We start from the raw sequence: 21,788 nt of genomic DNA, 5'->3' as shown, positions 1-21,788 counted from the left end.
GAAGTGAGAGGCAAGCTGGAATGCCATAGAAAATGTTGATTCTCAGTGTGTTAAATGTATTTTCTCCCCTGTTTGGGTTGAGGTAATAGCTCTTATTTTGCAGAAGACTAAATGTGTGGGGTGTTAACCTGGGCCAGCTTCTAAGCTGCTCTCCCTCTCCTGAAGAGGATGGGGGGAAGAATGTAAGATGAAAAGGCTTCAGCAGTGAGCTAAGGACAGGGAGATCACCGCTGATTACCATCACCAGTAAAACAAACTCAACCTGGGGAAAAATGATTTAATTTATTCCACCCCCACCTTCTTCCCAGGCTCAACTTCTGAACTCCCTTGTCCCAAGCCCTCTGCTTCCTTCCCAGCAGCACAAGCCAGGCTGGGGCAGTCACTGCTGCTCCTTCCTCTTCAGGCTTTCCTCTGTCACCTGTGGGGTCCCTTCCAGAGGGTGGGAGAGGGAACAGCTCCAGTATGGGCCCTAGTCCTACAAGAAAACTCTTATCTCCCACCCCTCTGCCACCCTCACCTAGGCTGGCAGTCCTGCTGGGAGCTCGTGCCTTACACAGACTGGCAATGCACTGCAGCTTCCTGCAGGGTCCATTCACCACCTGCTCTGGCATAGGCTGCCGTGGGGATATCTGCTCAGAAATGGCCCCCTGGGCCTGCAGGACAGCTGCTGCTGTAGTGCCTTGGTGTCGGTGGGGCTATTTTTCATTTTTTCTCCCTCACACCTCTCTCTCACTTACAGCTGCTCCGCAGTGCTTTTTACTCTTGAATGTTACCACAGCGGTGCTCCCAGCATTGCTGATGGGCTCAGCTTTGGCCAGCAGGGGGGAGGTTGGAGCTTGATGGAAGTGGCTGTCTGATAGTGCCCCTCCTAACAGGGGCCACCTCTGCAGCCTACTCTGCTAGCACAATCTTTCCAAATGCATCTCTTTCAAAGCAATAGGTGTACTTAACTTCCAAGATGCACTAATAAAGCAATTTTCAACGTAGAAGCCTGATACCTTCATTCTGTGAAACAGGCCACATGGAGACAATGCAAAGTAGAACACTTCATCTGTTACTTCCTGTGAGAGTTTAGCTTCTCCAGGAAAACATGCAGGAATTGTGGTAAGGTTCACTACCAGTGGCTTGAAGTGTGATCTTCCACAGGAGTAACTTCAAGTAAGGTTGAATACATTTGTCTTTTAATTACAACAGCAGTGGGATTGAAATACAAAATTAGCACAGATAATTTGCATAGAGATAATTACTACTAAAGTACAAACTTCTAAAAGTTCAGAACTAAAAAGATTTAACTGCTAAACAACAGCACAGTAGTAAGATGTTTAATACCAAGAATCTTAGTATATCAGTTAACGCATGTGTTCACTTGTACAGATCCAACCCTGAACAGCAGAAAGATGGCTGGGCTGGGCTTACAGCATTACCACAGAATCACTGAAAAATATTAACTTGGAAGCAGTTTTTATTTGTTGTCTTAACATGAAAACTTATAGATTAAATATTTTTTCCATAGAAAAGCTTTCTAAATATCCCCTTAAAACAATGGATTCTGAAGTCCAATCACAAGAGACTTGTAGGTACTAATTTGGAAGGAAGTATGATAGACATTATCAGTAACCAGTAGCTATAATGCATACTAAACTTAATGCTGGGACTCAAACTGGATTTCTCTGCTGTAAAACTTTGATATTAGTTTCAACTCTTAAGTGGAGATTCGAGCTCCATTCACTAAAATCTCCAGCTTTCCAAGTAATACTATTATTGCACTTGTACTGGTTGTATTGGCTTAATAAAGCCATTTTAAAGCAACCATTTAATATTTGTACATTTTAAAGCACTTGATCTTATCTGCAAAGGAAATAGACAATAAAACCACAATTTATTTCAACTTCATTGTGAATGTTGTTAATTTTTAGAATTTAAATAGATTTGCATTTTGTAACTACGCTATGGAAGCAACAGATGCTGTAACTACCTTTTGACGACTTGTTTGGTCCATGTCAGTAATCAAGTGATGTTATAAAAAATAAACTAGTTTATTTTGTATAAAATGAGCAATGTTGCATTTTTGTTCAGATTGCACAGTACAAACAAGCTAATATCTAAATTAATACTGTTACAGGTAGTTATTACATAGGGACAGCAGCTAGAAAAAATAAGGTACCTCAAAGCAACAGACTTTTGCAGCCAGCTTTCCATAACATTGTATGAAAGTTAAATAAGTCTTAGTTACAAGTATGTATATTATAAAATGTTTGAAAATTGTTTAAGTATGAGCTGTTAAACTAATTTTTCATAGCAAGATTATATGATGAGTATTTACATTTTAAAAATCCATTTTTTTCAGAAAAGAATTTACAATGAAATAAATAACCTTCAGCAATCCCTTAAACCCAACTATAAGATCTGTAAGTGGCAGTTAAAAAACAAAAGAAAACAAACAAAAAAAAACGAACAGATAAGCCACCTTGTGTCACTGCTAGGTCAGTAAAGTATGCCTCATCCAGAAAGAAGTGCAACTCTGCTTTATCTTTACTAGGAATCTAGAAACATGCGTGATACATATGGGTACCTTCAAATATGGTACAACCTTGAATATTTGTACAAGAGTATTCACAAAAACATACAATATATTTTACACTCCTTTCATACAAAATATTGATATCAAACCAATCTGCATTGATCAGACATTTCTTAGGCAGGCAAGGTGGGAAGGAGAACAACTTTTAGTATCCACTTTACCTTTTAAACTCAAGCAAGAGATAAGATAGTAGCTTGTCCCAAGTAAGCTGTGATGTAGAGTGACCGATGAACGTTAGCTGAGCCTGTATACATCGCTATTTGCTGTCTCTCGGCACTATGAAGTATCAAAACCTAAAGCTGCAGTCTGAAGATTGCATCAAAAAAATCTTGCCTTCTTCTGAAGTTGTTAGATGAAACTGCTCCTTAGTTAAATTATCCCCAATATAGATTTGAAAGATTAATATAAAAAAGTTCAACTCCAAAACACGGAAGCATGTCTAGAGCTGGTTTGCTTCCTTTCACACCTGATGTTTGGGACGTAGTTCATCTTTCACTTAAGACACAATACAGTCGTAACTGCCCTCTTGGAATGAATCCTCATCCTCTGTCTTGGACTTGTCCTCTTCATGTCTGCTAGCACTGCTGTTGCCAGCATCACTCTGAGGATTAGTGCCGTGGCTAATCAAAGTCCTGCTTTCCTCAGCTCTGGTGTTTGCTTGTTCTGTAATTTTTGAAGGATTCACTGGCTGAAAAGCTTCAGGCTGCACTTGCTCTTCTGCTATTTCACTTAGCTTCTGGATCTGTGGTTTGATGATATTTAGAAATGGCTTGTACCCAGGGCTAGGAAAATAAAGGTATAGAACATCTTTAGTGAATTAGCAATGGTACTTTTGTCAAATGCCTGAAAAGCAGAATTTATTGGGAGATACTTGCTATAAAAAGGTGTATTCTAGCGTACTTCCTGTACAGAAGTTGTCTTTTTTAATGAAAAAAAAAAAGCGATCATAATTGAACAGTAGAAATTGGTGGTGGTTTTTTCAGTCTTAAGTGACTGTCTGTCCATAAATTTCCTGCAGAAGTGTATTAAACTTGGGGCTGAGATGACTCCCAAGTTATTTCTTTGGATAACTAAGTATCCGCAACTGGAACAGAAATGAAGGTGGAAAAATAACACTTACCAGTCTGTAGAAGCCCATTTGTCAACAGCATGGAGGCCAGTCTTGATATTCTGACAGATTTCTCCATCAATATCGGAGGATTGCATTACACTGAAAACTTGGTTGATTACTGAAGATTCTCTGAGGATAAGACCTATGATGATACACCAGTCCAGACATCCTGCTTCCATGAAGATATGTAGCAAGTACCTATATGGAAAAACACTCTTCTTAGTTCTTTTCCCCCCAGCCAGAGACAAAATCCCAAAGCGCAAGCAGTATAGAAACACTGCAGGCTGTTTCTTTCTCATAATGCTGGGTATTAGTCATTCCAAGTTTCAAATGCAAAATACTTACCGCAGCTGGACCTGTGACTTGTGTGGCCCTTTACTGGCCAGTTCCAGAGAGATATGTTCAAGCTCTGACTGAGTTAGACTTAGGCTGGAGAAGTTCTCATCCACCATGGTCCAGTCACCATCCACCATAGAACTTGTTTCAGTCAGGTCTGTTGCTGAACCAATGCTGCATTCGTCACCTATCAAAAACACTCAGAAACATAAGGGGAAAAAAACTACTCACTTTACTAAGACTCAGAATTTCTTAACTACTTTCAACAGAAACTGATAAACTACACAGTAGTTAGCCACTGCTGGATTAGTTTTTAAATTATTACTAGAATTCACCTGACAGTATTTCAAAGATTATTAATTCACTTTAAAAACAAACTGTTTCAAAATGCTTATCAAAGTCCATTGAACTCAAAGGTCTTCATTCAGCTCAGAAAAAGGTGAGATACTTGTCTATAGAAATGACAGTAGTGGCAGGCAGCAGTACAACTGCAGAGAGATTTTTTTTCCTCATTAAATTCTGTTGTTTTTTTTTTGTTTGTTTGTTTGTTTTCAGAAAAAATACATTTTTGCAGTCTCAGAAGTAATAAATACAACAAATAGGAATGAAAATACAGGAAGGCAGTGCTCAAGGAGAGGTACAAAACCTCATCCTTCATTTTTTAGAGCCCATCAACCTGTTAAATAGTAGCTCCAAGTGTTTTTTTCTCTTACAGGAGGCTCTAGCATCTTGGAGAGATTGTACTTCATGCTCAGGCTTTGCCCTAGTAAAGTGGAAATCACAGGATATAGATGGTTGAAGATGTTGCTCAGTGCTTGAGGACAAGAAGGAGTAGGGAAAAAAAAAGATGAGAAATCTTTCAGTCTTAACAGTTGTCTCTTGCTGGTCAGAAAGTGCTGCACAGAGAATCTTATTTCCTTTTATTTTCTTGAGCTCATCATACATTTGAATTTTTAGAACAGCGATAAAAAAAAAAGGTTTTTGGGAAAAAAACACTGTATCAGACCATACTTTCCTCAAATTCCTCATTAAAGAATGCATCTAACGTCTTCTAAATAATCCAAAAGCACAAAGTTCATGCACTAAAACACTGCTGACCTGGGCAAAAGGCAAAAATAAACTTCACTCTTCTCAGACAGAGTACAAATATTAAATTGCAAATTACCATCAAGGATAGGAACTTCACGAAGTATGGATTTCATATTCTACTTCAAATACTCACAGATGTATGACATGAGTATATTTCTGTTATAAAAATTTCAGGTCAATTTTCATCAGGTCCTCTATTTTTTCCCCTGCATTGTGGTATCAGCAGTTGAGAAGCAACAATACAGTAGTCACATGCAAATATGAGAATGTAGGTGCTTATTTCCAGGTGCATTTTTCCAATAGGCAAGTACAGGGAAGAGTGACTAACCTTTACTTAGCAAAGGAGAAAGGAATGCATCTTGCATGTGTGGTCCATGGGATGAAGCTGTGTCAATTTCTCTCTGAGAGGAGCCAATTGCGCCAAGCCAGCTGCGACTCCTAGGTGTGCTTGAAACCCCTGTGTCCATTTCCATAGTTACAAAGGTGTCTGCAGACTGAGATTTTAGCAGCTGTTCCCCCATGGCTTAAAAAACAAACAAAGGAAAAAAAAAAAACACACCAAAGGACAGATCATATAAACATCAAAAAGGAAGTTTGGAAAGTTCTCTCCAGGCATTTAGGGAAGCTAAAACTTGTAACTAAGTCAACAGTCAATTAATTTGTTGAGATCACCAGAAGCAAGGGAATGCAGTAAATTCCAGTACTTCAAGAACTTCTGGTCAGCTTTTTATGTCAGCACTGGCATCAACAAAACATCAACTAATGAAGTATTAGCCTCAATAAAACTAAGTAACAGGGCTGCTACTACTGGGCAGAGAAAGCCTTGGCAGTTACTATCAACTGTGCCCTAAGAAGGTAAACCAGAGACTAATAATGCAAAGAGGTTTACAGCAAGCTTTCAGAATTCTAGTCCTCTACCACATGGAGAATTTCAAAGATTAGGAACATTATTTTTTAATATAAAATAATTAAGTAAATTATGTACATCCTAAAAACTGTACAAGTTTTGATTTTTTTAATATAATAATTTTCCATAGCAGATATACATCAACAAACAGTATCCCAGTTCAACTTACTACCTGCACAAGTCATATCCACTCCAGTGCACCTAAGGAAGTAAGAAACCTCAGAAGAAACAGTAGTGTAGTCAGACTGTGCAAAAGATGAGGTCTATGCTAAACAGAATCCCTTCAAAAAACACACCCTGTATGAGAAGGCTATGCAGGTCATAAGCCTCAGCCTGTTCTTTGCTTGGCTGAATTGAGGAAGGAGATATTCAGACTGATGGGTGTAGGATTGCAGAAGAGAAACCTAGTCCAAATCAACTCAGATGTTACAGCACCTGTCTTGTACTTTCCGTTCTTGAAAGGTGAATTAATGGATGAAGCCGGTATGACTGGGAATGGCCAGAGGAAATCCTTGTGTAGCTTTTTCAAAGCGAACACAAAGTCTTCGACACGAGCAGCTCTGGCTCGCTCCTTGCACAGCCAGCCAATCAGCTCAAAGCCCAGCTGTGCAGCAAAACAACCAAGGTCTTTCAGCTTGATTTCTTCTAGCAGACGCCGAGCGTGCCGCCAGAGCATCATGTCAATGTACATGTTCTCAGCACAGTCACTGTCTTTACTCCACCTATGGACAAATCAGAGGACAGTCACATCAGGTGCTGGACTGAGTTGTAAGGATGGCTGGCCACAGCCACAGTACAAGTGGCCACAGCAGTTTCTACCACTCCTTCCTGCTTACGTTCTCTAAATGATCCCATTGCCACAACGGACAAGTGAAATAAAGGAAGAAAATTGCAGCAGCAACAGCATCTATTGAGTTTCAAACAATTCAAAATGCAGAAAAAAAATAGATAGAAGAAGCTGATGCCATTGCAAAGTGACTTCTGAGATACAGCTTTAGAAAACAAGACTAACTTTAACCTAAGACACTTCCTTTCAAAACTCTTGTGATAGTACTATCTATGGAAAGTTACTATCTGAAAGAATTACAGTTGGTAGTGAAATTGTTTTGAAAGTCTTATATAGGAACAAAACAAAACCAAGATAATAAAGAATCCTACCTCTCTGCTTCTTCTCAATATTAATACTCATCAATATGAATTCTGTGTACAGCAGTTTGAGAGAGATCTACCCAAATGTATAAAAGACTTCATGGCTCATCAACACACTGCTAGGTCAAGATATACACAACAGCACTGTGCAGTGTATTTTATGACACTGTGAGGTGTTAAAGACATTTTTCAGCAGAACAGATCCTCCTAATATGAGGCCTGTGTTCTCACTAACTAAATTACTACAGGGGCATCTGCTGGATTTTGGTGAGCAATATCCATTTAAATGTGTCACTATATAAATACACGCATGTATGTGAATTTGTCTTCTCCCAGGAGGGTAAGAAGGCTGTGGAGGGAGGTGATGACAGATTTGTCTCTAGAATACAATGCGCTTCTATAGCTTAAACTAGGAAGAAAGCTAGTACATTACCAAACAAAGTAGGGAAGGAGAGAAAATTACTACCAATTACCTTTTTCCAGATGGGCCAGAGGGCATACTCAGTGTTTTCGTCAAGTTAAATTTGCTGTGGAGATTCTCTGCTGATTGGGATAAACTAATGCTGCGATGTCTGAAGAATTCAAAGCCACTACTTGAACTGGGTTCCTGAAACCAAGAAAACACAGACTTGAAATCAACTGAGTAAACATGCTACATGATAGCAAGATTAATCATTCAAGTTTTGATGTGTAGTATTTACTATTTTCACCACAGACCTGAGTTGTTGGTGTAGCTGGAGGTGTCTCTGTTTCTCCAGATCCAATGGCTTTAAGAAATCTGATCATATGACGACAAAGATCCCACTTTCCCTGCTCTAAGGCAGTGTTAAACAGGAGAGTAGCATGTTGTCTGCTAACTGCTGGAACTTCCATATTCTGCAAGTAACAAAAAATAATTAAGTCCTTTGCTTTTGCTGTTCTGTTGTTGAGCAACAGAAAGATTATTAAGTCGAGTCATACCATGTCACATTCAAAAATAAGAGAGATTAAAGGAAAGAGCTAGCTTTCTACCTTTTTTTTTTTTCCACCTGTAAGCTAACAACTTGCATTGCCTGATATTGTCCCCTTCCCCACTGGGCATAGTCATTGAACTTAAAATGTGTTCAACATGTGTAACTTTGATTTAACATTTTTTAAGTAACATAACCTCAGTAAATACCACCTTTCTTACAATATACAGGGTACCGTTACCTGTAGGATAATAAGATAAGAGGCAGCTGTGTCCAAGTCCTGGGCCATTAAGCACTCTTCAAATAAGTCCTTTGGGTTTCCAACAGCAGCAAAAAGGTAATTCCACAGGGCATACTCTGTCTTCCTAGCACAATGGACTACTGTCTGCAGGAAGAGGGGGAACTCTGTAATGAACTTCGCCACAGTGGGAAGCAGAGGGTCGGGAATGGGTTCCCGCGAGGTAGCTTCTTCTTCCAGCACTTCATGAAGCATCAGTTCTAGTACATGAGGGAAGTATGGTAATGTGGCACAGGAGTGAGCCAAAAGCAAGGCTTGTTCACCAAGGTTCCTAACCAACAGCTGGCGTAAAATGTGATGGAGGTAGATCTGAGAGGTTCTCTCAACAATGGAGAAAGGAAAAAGAACCTCTAAATGTTCTCTAGCACTGGTTTGAGTGTATAAACAGTCATAGAGCACAGTGTCATTAACAGCACCAAGAACCAAGGCATCTTCAAACAAAACAGCCAGTGGGTATATGTTGATGTGGAAAGGCAGCATGATCCGTCTTGACAGAAAGGAATGTGGTTTTCGATGATCTCTGGGAAACAGGGGAAGCCAGACTTTCATACCTGCCCCACCACAGCTGAGCCAAAGAGCTTCCAATAAGTGGCGTTTCTGTTTGTTGATCCTGCAAGTAGTCCACACATTTTCAACAGACTGGGCTAGAACAACCGGAGCACAGAAAGGCAGCTATAAAAAAAAAAAAAAAAAGTCATTTCATTGTACCTTTTTTTTTAAACCCTTCACAAGAGCTCTTCTTTCAGCTAAGAACTGTTCTCTCTGCAAAGCACCTGTAATATATTACCTATGTTAACTCAATAGACACTTCTTTCCTTTTTCTAACCACCTTATAGCACTCATGAAACCTGAGGGGAGAGGATAAGGGAGAAAGCAAAAACCTGCTCTCTCCTTCTTCAGTTATCCAAAAGTCCAAAGAAGAAATGACAGAATTACTACAAAGACAAAATCTGCTAGCGTTTGATTGAACTACAAACGAGTCTTAGTATAAACTTTTCAGATTTCACTTAAGTCCTTGTTTCATGTAGCCAAAGGGTTTTTCAACAGCACAGAAAAACTAGTACTTGAAAATTCAGTATGTGATTTTTATTATTGTTGCTTCTAAAAATTTTGTAGATATATTCTGCAAGAACAACATTTCATAAATACGTAAAACAGTTTTAGATAGACTGGAGACTTTCTATTATTACTGCATACCAAGTGTTGCACAGGACCTTTACTCTTAAAAACTTATATTTTTCATTGCAACACAAATAGTAAATACTTGTAGTAAAAACAAGTATTGAATACTTAGTTAGATATTTACACAGGTAACTAGTAACTTTTCATAAATTCTTGGAAAAACATTGTGGGAATTGTATTTCCAGCTAACAATTCAGCTTGTAAGTATAGATACTGCCTTGTGTAAATACTTCTTTATTTTCTTTTTTGACTCCTGTACTGCTTCGTTTCACAAATTCTCCAGTTATTGACATCTTTTAAGCCATACAAAATATTACAAATACATACAAAATATTACATCACTCACATGCTTCCTTTGATTAGGATTATTATCCTTATCCCGTATCTGGGGTCCAGATCGATCCCGTTGCAACATGATGAGCTGTCCTGCTAAGTTTAGCATAATACTTTCAGCCTCACAAGCCTAAGGAGAAAAAAGTTTTAATGCAAATCACTTGTTTAAACTTTTTGCATGGATCGTTTTATCCATAACCACAATATAAACCCAGAATAGAAAAAATAAATTAACTGCACAGCCTCTGCAAAGAGAGCTCACAACTATTATTCATGGACTATAAGATGCTACATTTTTAGTTACCCTCCAAGAGGGATTCTGGCCAGAAAGGGACTAGGACAGTGCTCAGCTTCTGCTTCTCAGGCAAAACAAAAAACAAAACAAAACAAACAAACAAAAAAACCCTATCCAACAGGTTCCCTGCAGTTTTGCTTTCCAGAACTAGCATGCATAAGCAGGGCATGTTTGAACTCCACACACTTCTTTCCTTGGATGTTTCATACCTGGAGCTAACAAGTTACAAGATAAGTTGGTGTATAAACTTGCAAGATGTTAGTTACCTAGCTGTAACTACATTAAAGCCAACAGCCACCCCCTAGTAAACTTAGTACTCTGTTCATACATGCCCACAGTTGATCAGATACTTCATTAGATAGATGGAGACACGTCTCAACAGTTCTTAATCTGAATTGCATAATGCCCTATTAAAAAAAAAATCATACAAAAATCTCAAGAATCTTTTTTTTTTTTTTTTTTTTAAACACACAGGGATGGTGGCTTCAACCTAGACTGCAGCAAAGCCTTTGACGTGGTTTCCCACAGTATTCTCCTGGAGAAGCTGGCAGTCCATGGAGCAATTTGCTGGGTTAAAAACTGGATGGATGGCTGGGCCCAGAGAGTGGTGGTGAATGGAATGAAATCCAGCTGGTGACCAGTCACTGGTGGTGCTCCCCAGGGGTTGGTGTTGGGGCCCATCCTCTCTAATATCTTTTTAATGATGATTTGGATGAGGGAATTGAGTGCATCCTCAGAAAGTCTGCAGATGACACCAATTTGGGGGGAAGTGTTGGATCTGACGGAGAGTAGGAAGGCTTCTGCAGAGGGACCTGGACAGGATGGGTCAATGGGCAGAGGCCGATGGGATGAGGTTCAACACGGCTAAGTGCTGGGTCCTGCGCTTTGGCCACAACCCCATGCAGTGCTACAGGTCTGGGGGAGAGTGGCTGGAAAGCTGTGCAGAAGAAAAGGATCTGGGGGCGTTGTTAGATGCTCACCTGAACATGAGCCAGCCGTGTGCCCAGGTGGCCAAGGCCAACAGCATCCTGGCTTGTATCAGGAATAATGTAGGCAGCAGGACCAGGAAGGTGATCATCCCCCTGTACTCAGCTCTGGTGAGGCTGCACCATGAGTGTTGTGTTCAGCTCTGGGCCCCTCACTGCAAGAAGGGCATCGAGGCCCTGGAGCGTGTCCAGAGAATGGCTACAAAGCTGGTGAAGGGCCTGGAGCACAAGTCCTGTGAGGAGCGGCTGAGGGCACTGGGGTTGTTTAGTCTGGAGAAGAGGAGGCTCAGGGGAGACCTTATTGCTCTCTACAACTGCCTGAAAGGAAGGTGTGGGGAGCTGGGGGTCGGCCTTTCCTCACAGATGACTAGAGATAGGACTAGAGGGAATGGCCTCAAGGTACACCAGGGGAGGTTCGGGCTGGGAATGAGGAAACATTTCTTCTCAGAAAGAGCAGTCAGGCACTGGAAGAGGTTGCCCAGGGAGGTGATGGAGTCACCATTCCTGGCGGTGTTTAAGGAAAGGTTGGTCGTGGTGCTTAGGGATGTGGTTTAGTGGGAGATATTGGAAAAGACCTCTGAGATCATCTGGTCCAACCACCAACCTTAATGATTCTATGATTACCCATGAGACTGATTTTAAAATAGTTGATACCTCATTCATAGAGATTTACTAAACTGCAAAATTGGAAGTGAAATAAATTTACTTCACATACTACAAGCATTATCATTCAAAGAAGAGTAACAGTAAATAAATCAACACAAATGTTTGAAGGAATCAAGTGTTTCAATTTATAAAACTCGTATTTCCTTAGTCTTGGTCTTATACCTCCATCCATGTCTCTAGGCACACAGCACTTGAAAGAACTGTTTTAATTGGTTTTGCTTTTCTGTTTAACACTAGGCCTTTCTGCCCAAGTGAACTCAATAGCTTCTCAATCCATACAGAGATCACTAAGTCTAATTCAATGCAAAAGGACTCAGAAGACTCGAGCATAACAGAGTACCTACAGATATATTCATTTATACAGGTCTTATGCCAGAGAGTTAACACTGGAGTTTTTCTGTTTACTAGATTCCATGTTTATTTTTTATTGCCTAAAAGTAAGAAGGTCTTATAATGTCAACTAAACCTGTTGACACAGGCAAGCCACCAGTATTTTAAGATAAAGCTTTGCATTCTTATCAGTATCACTGCTACACGCTAGCATCTTACAGCAGACTAACATTGGTAAATGTGCCAGAAGTTTAGCCACAGTTGTACAGTATCTTGAACCTTTAGAAGCTACTGTTGAAGAAAAATAGTTACGTGTATCAAGAAAGCAAAGTATTGCTTCTAAAGATTTATTTAACTGTTTCATATTAATCTTAAACCAAGTCACTGGAGCTTCTACTAGGCTATGCATTAAGTTTAATCTGCATGGACACAGGGCCTGCATGGTAAATTTGCAGAATCAGGGAGTAAGATCAAAAGTGGTTAACAACACTGAAAAGGCTGACACACATTAAGTCAGGCTCACTGCTTTGTCCAAAGGGCAGTACAACATCATATTCAGTACTAACATTAATGCTTTTCTTTTGATCAGTACCAACTTTTAATATAAATCCCTGACATCAATTGCTTGTATAAATATGTAGTTTACCTAGAGGCCTAACTGTCTACTTGCCAGTCTGGGTTGTTTAAATCTGACCATTTGACCACTCTATGGGAACTAGTAAGTCTTCCCATGACTTACTAGACAAGAGGTAAAGAAAAAAATTAAACAATTTTGGCACAGGGACATAACCAGAGCAAGCTTGCCCAAGATCACATGAAAGTCTTAGGATACATGTTTAGCACACTCAATTAGAATACACTGGAGAAAGCAATGCAAACCTTTGGATTTTACACACTTGTGCTAGTGCTTTGTTATCTGCCAATGGCTTTGTTATGTGAAGAAAAAATACATGTCATATATCCAGAGCCCTAATTCACAGATAACACAACTTCAGAACTATCTTAAAGTAGCTTCTGTGAGGTAAAATGCTTCATAATGCAGCTAATCAAATAATCAAACTTTATTTATTTACACCACAGACAACAAAAATCCAATTTCACTTTACATAGTAGTGTAAATATAGTATAGTATGAAATTGACTAGAAGTAACCTTATAAGATAATATGCCATCTTTTTTCTACGGATGCTTTTGTAGTTGACTTATTACTGTAGAATAGGCACTTCCTAGTGCCATGCATAGCTCTGGTGTTCAGCATTTTCCCTAGGCATAGTTAATTTTTCCCCCAATATTTGGTCCCAAACTTTACAAGATGACAAAAGAAGACATGAAACAGAAGTAAGAATTTACTTTTTTTTTCTTCCAGTTTGAAGTCTTCATAGTAAGCACCAGGAAAAAAACATAATGGCATTTTACCACGCAGAAGAACCACTGACTTATGATTTTCATCACTTAGGTAAGCTTTGAGAACTAAGCTAACAAATCCAGGCAAAAATTTCTTCCCAATTTTGAGCACTAATGTCTTTGTACCTGCTGAGGCATCTTCAAGCTGATGCCAGTCTCTGTCCTCACCGATGTCAACGTAACAGACACTACAAGAAAAGGATGGGGGATGTATCGAGACATGGACACTTCTTGAAGAACTTGGACACTGGCAGTAGGGTTAAGACTGAAATAAAAGATGACAAGGGTTACAGTTATTTAATAGTATTTAATATAAAATCAGTATTATGAAGCAAGGCTAATGAAAATAATCAATTTAGCAAACAATTTACTCTACAGATCACAATTACTTCCCCTTAAACAGAAATCTCATCGGCCCAGATATCTACACTACCTAAAAGTTACCAAATAAACCTAACAGCAGCTTAGCTTGGATCTTGATAGTTTTGGGGAACAGAGCTTTATGAGTCATCAGATACTTCAGATACTTCAGAGTAAGTCTCTGATCAACCTCCAGTTTTGTTGTTACTGTGGAAAACACTGCAAATATTTTCCTCTGAAGTGGGTCAATAGCTTACTTTCTGCTTAAAAGGGTCCTTTATTGCTGAAACCTAGATATCATATGGAAGAAAAATCACCTGTTCAGACACTAAAAAACTATGTGGGAATCTGTCTCTCTTCTATGGTCACTAGACTTAACTATGCAAAAGTATCTGGCTCTTTGTTGCTACTTATCTTGCAACAAAATAGCTCCCCACAACCACAGAGGGGGCCAAACTTTCCTTTTCCATCTTCATCTTTGCTACTCCACCCTACCTCCACCAATTCCTACTTCTATTGTTAGAAATATTTTGTTGTTAAAATATTCAGATACATGGGTGTCTTTTGGTACCTTTTTCTTCTGTTTACATTCACTTTTCAAGTAGTTATCAAGTAGAACAAGCCACATGTTTGTGCATACATAGCTTGGAATATGCATTCCTCCATGCACACCCCCACACTTAGCGTGTGTATTTGCTTGTCGCATCCAAGTGACAAGACTCATGAATTATCACTTGCGCATACAAGTGACATTTACTCCTCTGACACTATTTAAAATTCTGATTCAACAAGTTGTCAAACAACTTTATACTGCTGAATATAAATCTCTCTATATATTCATTTCTATATATTTATAAATATACTCATATATATGTGAATTTACTCAGACTGAGAACACACTCAGACTGAGAGCAGATTTACAAAAACTTTACAAAAAATTGTTTAAGTACTAATACTCACCCTTCAGGCCTTCTCTCAATACTGTAAAGGCAAATGGAACAATCTGCTCTGAACAATATTACGATGTCCCGGAAGACACTCAGTAGTAACGTGTTTGCTTGCACTTTGGTGATGTGTGCAAATGCATTGTCAAGATTAGATGTTCGCAGGTAGATTCTCAGCTACAAGGAAAACTAGTAGTGTAAATATAGGTTCTGTTTACTAACATTTGATAGTACTTCCACTTTTTTTTGGTGTGGAATGGTTGTCATGGATTTCTAGCAAGATACATTACTGTGTTTGTTTCAACAGATGATTTAGGCATTACATTTTACTATTGCATCCAAAGCAGTTGAAGTACAGTCAAATCTGAAATACTAAACAAACATAGGGGAGTTTCATTCATTAGTTAAAAAAAAATTGAAGTTTTCTGCCCATATTTTTCTTTAAATATTACAAAAACTCTCCCTCTTTCTATAATGGAAACCTCAAAACATTTAAAAATACCACAAAGTTTTCATATCAATGAGCAGATTCATGGTTCTCAGCAGAAAACAGTTTTTCATAGCAATAGTAAACTTATGTGCAAAGAATTAAAGCATTAATACAGATTTTTTGAAGGTGACCTGAAGTCACCTATAAATCAAGTTACTCATTTATACTACTACTTTTGAACAGAACTGATATTCTAAGCAAGATTTAATAATTTTGAAGAAAAAATACCTCTTCCTGATGATCATTTAAATTATAACATGCAAGAACAATGAAGTCATTCCACCATGCTAAGCCTCCTGTTACGATCATATTTTGCTCCTGAAAAGAAAAAAAACACAGCAAACTGTATTGATAAGAGCAAGGTGATCTATTGATATGAAGTTTTTGGCTGTTTGAAAATAACAAAGAACTAAAGAATAGTATGTGAAGGACAAACTTCATCCTATGAGACACAGCTCTACTGTTCCCTAGTCTCCTGGCATCCCTGAACTTAGCTTCAGCTTTTTTGCTTTTGGCCAACTTAGCTTTTTGCCTTTGGCCAGAATTTAAAGGTTAACATCCAAACCTGGGTTTCACACAGACTCTCAGATAATACATAGTAGTAGTGTCTGACTAAATGAAGTCATATTTAGAAACAATTAATAATCAGACATGAACTATTGCACCAAAACCACAAGACGTTTCAGCTATTTTATGGAAAATGTGGAAAATCAACTACCCTAATCCCAAGTGCATTGTCAGGTTGTTTATCTGAAAAAGATACTTTTAATCATCCTCCAAGAATCACATTCCAACATATTTATCCTCCCCAGTATATCCAAATAAAATTCCATAGCCTCTCACCTGGGTAATGTTTCCAAACAGCTTCCATTTTTTGGTGAGTAAAGAATAATGTGCAAAACCAAACTTGCCAACAACAGCTACATTCTGCCCAAGCTTGTCAATAGCTGAAAACTGGCCAAAAGAACATAAAACAAAAAAAAAACAGAACCTCAGTAGAGAAATAATCTAAATGGTATATCCTATCCAAGTGCATTACAATACAACAATAAAATGTTAGAGTCAAAACTTGTGAAGTATCTTGTTTTTATCCCATTTTCTACTTTTCCTGCCCAACACATTCTTCTTACTGTAACTTAAAGCAATGTTTTCATCTTTCAGAGGTCATCCAACCCTAAAGGACAGTTGTTAAGAACCCCAATACCTTTAAAAAAGCAAGAATGTATTCTTAAAATCGCTCACCCTTATAGGCCAGTTGCTCTCTAGGTAAGTACTATGTATCTAAAAAATAAAGAACACCAAAACAAAAAATTACTATACTCTGAACCATTGAAGTAGTGATTAATTATAACTTTTTAATGTATTTCTTTTAACTACAATTACTTTTTTCCAATTAAGTTCCTGAATGATACGTGTTAAATTGTTTTTAATACAAGAAGTGCATTAACAACATACAACAGGTAATACATCACAAATTAACAGTCAAATTTTGCTGCTTCCCCCCACCCCTTAGGTACGTCTCTTTTATCAGAACCTCTCATGGGAATATACAAGCTTTAATAAACACAGCTGCCAAGAAGGACTTCCAGTGTTGCAATGAAATTTCTAATCCAGTCAGAAACACACACCAGCACTGTCAAGAGCCCTGTTAGGAGAACACTTCACTGTGATGCGTCAAATTGAATCTTGATCCTGGACTTGTCATGTAACTTGGGATGATACAATCCAGGATCAAACTTCAGTCCCTGGTCTAATACAAAACAGATAAGTGCCTTCATAGTTCACATAGGTACGTTGATTCCCACAAAAATTCCAGTTGTCTTGATTTTTGTTTTCCTATACAGGAGGAAGACCTAGACCTTTCTTTGAACAACAGCAGCATCTGGCTAACTACACTGGAAATTCAACAGCATCCAGATATACATGCCTACTGTAACATGCTGTTTAATAATACTAATTCATGCACTGTGAAAAATAAGATGTTGGTAGATATTTTTCTGAATAAAGGTTTTTAGAAGGTCTGAAACTGTGGAAGATGGCAATTGCATTACAGATTAAATGTTACTTATTTTTTCATCTATTGCAGAGAAGTGAATCTGTGCTATGATTACCCCTATAAATAAATTTTTCTTTCCAAGCTTTATTTTGTGATGTTTTAATTACATGCTTAGACAGATGCCATCTAAAACTGCTTGAAAATACAGCCAACGTCCTAAGACTATATTCATTAGCTGAATTTGCTTAAAGCAATCTGCAAAAAACAACAGAACTCATCCCTGAAGTGTTTTCTGCAAGTCACACTTGCTTTCCCTTTCAAAGCATAGGAAAGAAAATTAATTTCTTAATTTCTTTCATACAGTTAAAAGACATCTTGATTCTTATTAGCTGGAGTGCAACACAAGGTTGAGATGGTCAACAATCCTTTGTAATTTTTCAATAAAAAGCTGTACCAGTCAAAACTCAGAAGGAAATAAAAAGGCAAGAATTTCACAATAGGAAAAAAAAGAGTATGGCAGAATGCTAAGATTCGCTGCAAATTCCAGCCACATAAACTCCAGCAAGCTCAGAACACACACAGGCAACCAGCGAGAATTACCTGTACGACGTGCCAATGCCGGTGTCCTAGTAAAGTGCTTAAACCCTGAGAATCTAAATTGCCATCTGAAAATGGACCTCTTTCCCTGGTAGGCTTGTGTTCAGAGTGTGCTGAAGTATTTCTGGGGTTCTGGGCCTGTGTTGCATCACCACAGTTCAAATACAAGCGATCTTCTCCTTGCAGAAGGACTTGTTCCTGGTTACTCTTTTAAAAGAAAAGAAAAGAAAAGCCAAATAAACCTTTATCTCCATGTACAGGGAAAAAAAAAAAAAAAAAAAAAGAAATTATCACTGTATTAACAAGTTAAACAGCATGAAAAATAGGTATTAAGGCAGTTTTTTGTCTTTGTATCGCTTACACAAATAGGTTTTATGTTACATTAGTGCATACCAACATTTTCAAAGTACCATTTTAAAGATTTTATGATAAAATCAGTCTAACAAAAAATAACTAAAAAAAAACACCACTAACAACAACGAAAAGAAAACAAATGAAAAAACAATACTCTTACCATGCAAGGATTAACAGTGAGTGCACTCTTGATGAAATGAAACTGCAGAATACCAAACTGTTGAGGTTCATTTTTTGCATCTCTGTCAGGCTTAGTGTTTTGAGAAGAATTCCCCTCAATGACCCACAGATGATATCCTTCTGAACCCCAGGTCTGAAAGCAAAATAATAAAGAAAAAAACATCAGCATTCATTCTTACTATTACAAGCAAGGCCAAGAAAAGGCTTTGTGTGCATACTTGATGATCAGGCATAGTACATGACAATCATCAGCTGTCCCCTCTTCCCTCAACACAATATTTGTATTATGAAGAATAGTAAAAGCATCTTACTCATTAAACACAATAAAGCCAAATAAAGCCAGTTTGCTTTTCTGAAAATCTTTCTTAGAATGGGTTGGGTTGGAAGGGAACTTAAAGACCATCTAGTTTCAACCTCCTGCCATGGGCAGGGACACCTCCCACCAGACCAGGTTGCCCAAAGCCCCATCCATCCTGGCTTTGAACACTTCCAGGGATGGGGCATCCACAGCTTCTCTGGGCAGCCTGTGCCAGTGCCTCACCACCCTCTGAGTTCCTCTTAATATCCAATCTAAATCTCCCCTCTTATATTCTCTGCCCAACCTGTGCTTGAGATTGTTCCAGCCCAGATGCTGGACCTTGCATTTGGCTCTGTCAAAAATCATGAGGTACACACAGGCCCACCTCCCAAACCTGTCCAGGTCCGTCTAGAATTATTTTACTAAAAATAATTAAAAAAAATAACAGGCAGTCTCTCATTACAGTATTTTTCACATTTATATTTACCATAGAACTGATCTTTAGAGGGTCCTTTTTAGTACCATCAGACTGATACCTTAAAAACAGAACAGAAGTTTGAGTTCAGCATTGCTTCAAAAATAAGAAATTATCTTCCTACCTTTCTATTGTCATTTGATGCCATATTTTTGCCCTACCTCTGACTAAAAAGCATAAAAGGCAAAACAACTGTCAGGTGTCTAGAGTAAACTGTCTGAATTTTGATTTGTGTGTTGGCAATTTTTCAACAAATACATACTGGTACTGAAGGAATTTTAATAATATTTGCCTGTTGAGGCCTAGCTTTAGGGTAATTTGCCTTTATGGCCAAAAGAGATCACTACAAAAAAAAAAAATACAATTTTTTTTTTTTCAAATTATCTCTTCCTAAGTATTCAATGACTCCCAACATCTATGGAATTATGATGGAAAGAGATTACAAAATAATTCAATTAATTAATTTCTAATTATGTATATTTTAATTAGAAAAATAATTTTTTCCTAATAAAACATTTTACAATTTCATTAGAGAAAGACATACTCACGCAAAATCACCTCCTAAAGTACAGATAAGCTGAGCACCAAAAACACTCCATAAGGACAAGCCTCCACATTCCCAGGTCACCATAACAACACAGCTATCAGGTGACCATCTGATTAGTTTAACAGGTCCTGTTTTATTCCAAATATCTGTTTAAAAACAGACAGTAAAATACCATGTGAGAAATGTCATGTCCTTCAACTGCTCTTAACAGTAGAAACAAAAATATACAGAAATAAGTACTTGATTTTTCAGTAACTTTTTGCTGCATTCATTGAAATGAATAAGCAGCAAATTAAGAATTCACATTTTCTTTCAAATGTTTGGTTTCATAGAAAACTAAAAGCACATGAAAACAGGCCAAAAATATACTGTGCTATGACATAACTATGTAACTGCAATTCTGCTAAGACAGTATTTAGGGGAAAAAATATAGCCACTCTTGAAACCCCTTACTTTGGCACTTTGCTGGACTATAAAGGTTTTATTTACTTATTTTTATTTATTTTTTTATTGTTAAGTCACATATTTTCAACTGAGGATGAAATTTACCCTTTTATACATTCCTCACTCACAAGTCAGCAATACTTATCACTACACTGCATGTAAAAATTTATTGAGTTTTTGTTCACTGCAGTTCAGGCAAGGGATTGATGGATTACTTCAAGAAAATGTTTGTAATTTTGGGACCCTGTACATACTGTTTCAAGTTGACTTCTACCTCTTTTAAACCTCTATTATGCTCATTTCAGTTTTGACAATAATCTCATTTTCCCAGATAAATCATGGAAAAATAATCCAAAACTGTATGTGGGAACTACAGACACCTGCAACACTTAAAAAGGCACCACATGACAGCAGCGAGATCTGTAACCTACTAACTCAGATCAAACCAAAAAACTCACACATGAAACACATCCAAATAACAGTTAAAAGCAATCAGCAAAAAGAGCAAATATACAAGAGTAAATTACAACACATGTGCAAGAGTAAACAACTAATGCTGTCAGTGGTAATAGAAACAACAAATAGGTAACTGGTAAAATGTTCTTTGTTCCTCCCCAAAAACAGATGGAAAATTCTAGCATTAAAATTAGCTCACCAGGATATTGTTTTGGTGTCAACTCCAATTTATGAGAAAACTGCATGGCTCCAGTGGTGGTATCTATTGTATAAACCTGCACAGAGCCACTGAAAGAGATTACACATGCTTTAGATTACAAACCATTCGGATTTCTCATCAGTTTCAAGATATTAATAAAAGCTGTTCCATATTATCTGAGAGCAGTGTTCCCACTCTCAGAAACAGTTCACTCTTTACTTTATATACAGAAGTTATAAAAATAATTTTAAAAATTTGTCAATGCAGATAACACAACTTTAGGCTGCATTAAGTTCGTTAAAAGCCAAGGACTTTTATAAATACCCACTTGTCCTTCTAAAAGGAGAAAAAAATTAATACCTTAATTTTTATGTCTGCTATTTTCTCACTTGTGCAAAATTCATCCAGAACAGATACACTATGCCAAGTAACACTCATAGCACTTTACAAGACATATTTGTAAAACATACTTAATAAGGCAGTGGAGGACCTGAAAAACCAATCTTATGATAACCAAGACTATATTTTCTGAAAACATCCATGTATACACAACCCACATAGTTCATAGCTTCCAACCGTGACAATCCACATAAAGAAACTCATTTTTTACTAGTTGCTAAAGTTTCATCATCAGCATAGAAGTAACTAAAAAAAATATAGTAACTATTTTTCAAAGGCAAATGCTAGCATACTGTGTTGTTACTATAACTGAGAATACTATTTCAGACAGTTGAAGACCAAACCACATAGATCATCACATCTTACGAAATGCTCTGAAAAACAAACACTTTTTTAAAAGCTGCACTCAGAACTATCTGGAATAGTATTATAT

General features: G+C 37.7%; 2 protein-coding genes across 8 annotated transcripts in view; one reads left to right on the top strand and one right to left on the bottom strand.

Moving 5' to 3' along the window:
• Positions 1-17,539, top strand: part of ERMP1 (endoplasmic reticulum metallopeptidase 1) — a gene marked incomplete at its 5' end in the record, with an annotated part of 43,718 nt that extends 26,179 nt beyond the window's left edge. The window contains 4 exons of one of the 3 annotated variants that reach the window (XR_014619307.1): positions 10,706-10,894; positions 13,579-13,668; positions 16,572-16,676; positions 16,924-17,539. Coding sequence is in view for 1 of the 3 variants with exons in the window: in XM_084305301.1 (XP_084161427.1) it covers positions 10,706-10,744 (39 nt within the window). Of the gene's footprint in view, positions 1-10,705; positions 11,009-13,578; positions 13,669-16,571; positions 16,677-16,923 lie in introns of those variants that run through there. The other 2 variants (XR_014619306.1, XM_084305301.1) reach the window with 2 other exon arrangements.
• RIC1 (RIC1 homolog, RAB6A GEF complex partner 1) overlaps positions 1,160-21,788 on the bottom strand; it is a 49,401-nt gene continuing 28,772 nt past the window's right edge. For 3 of the 5 annotated variants that reach the window (XM_084305295.1, XM_084305297.1, XM_084305296.1), the window contains exons 8-26: positions 20,957-21,045; positions 19,859-20,003; positions 19,323-19,371; positions 18,518-18,670; positions 18,007-18,210; positions 16,653-16,691; positions 16,254-16,364; positions 15,639-15,728; positions 14,937-15,097; positions 13,743-13,881; positions 9,950-10,066; positions 8,365-9,093; positions 7,891-8,049; positions 7,647-7,780; positions 6,460-6,746; positions 5,446-5,640; positions 4,038-4,215; positions 3,702-3,890; positions 1,160-3,363 (exon numbers count right to left, since the gene is read on the bottom strand). In XM_084305295.1, the coding sequence (XP_084161421.1) occupies positions 3,078-3,363; positions 3,702-3,890; positions 4,038-4,215; positions 5,446-5,640; positions 6,460-6,746; positions 7,647-7,780; positions 7,891-8,049; positions 8,365-9,093; positions 9,950-10,066; positions 13,743-13,881; positions 14,937-15,097; positions 15,639-15,728; positions 16,254-16,364; positions 16,653-16,691; positions 18,007-18,210; positions 18,518-18,670; positions 19,323-19,371; positions 19,859-20,003; positions 20,957-21,045 (3,454 nt within the window). In that variant the 3' untranslated portion in view covers positions 1,160-3,077. Of the gene's footprint in view, positions 3,364-3,701; positions 3,891-4,037; positions 4,843-5,445; positions 5,641-6,320; positions 6,747-7,646; positions 7,781-7,890; positions 8,050-8,364; positions 9,094-9,949; positions 10,067-13,742; positions 13,882-14,936; positions 15,098-15,638; positions 15,729-16,253; positions 16,365-16,652; positions 16,692-18,006; positions 18,211-18,517; positions 18,671-19,322; positions 19,372-19,858; positions 20,004-20,956; positions 21,046-21,788 lie in introns of those variants that run through there. The other 2 variants (XM_084305298.1, XM_084305299.1) reach the window with 2 other exon arrangements.

Source organism: Netta rufina (genome assembly GCF_964035555.1).
Source record: "Netta rufina genome assembly, chromosome: Z".
In the NCBI taxonomy this organism is placed as follows: Eukaryota; Metazoa; Chordata; class Aves; order Anseriformes; family Anatidae; genus Netta; species Netta rufina.
Note: the sequence above shows the minus strand (reverse complement) of the source record. Positions and strands in the feature narration are given on the sequence as shown.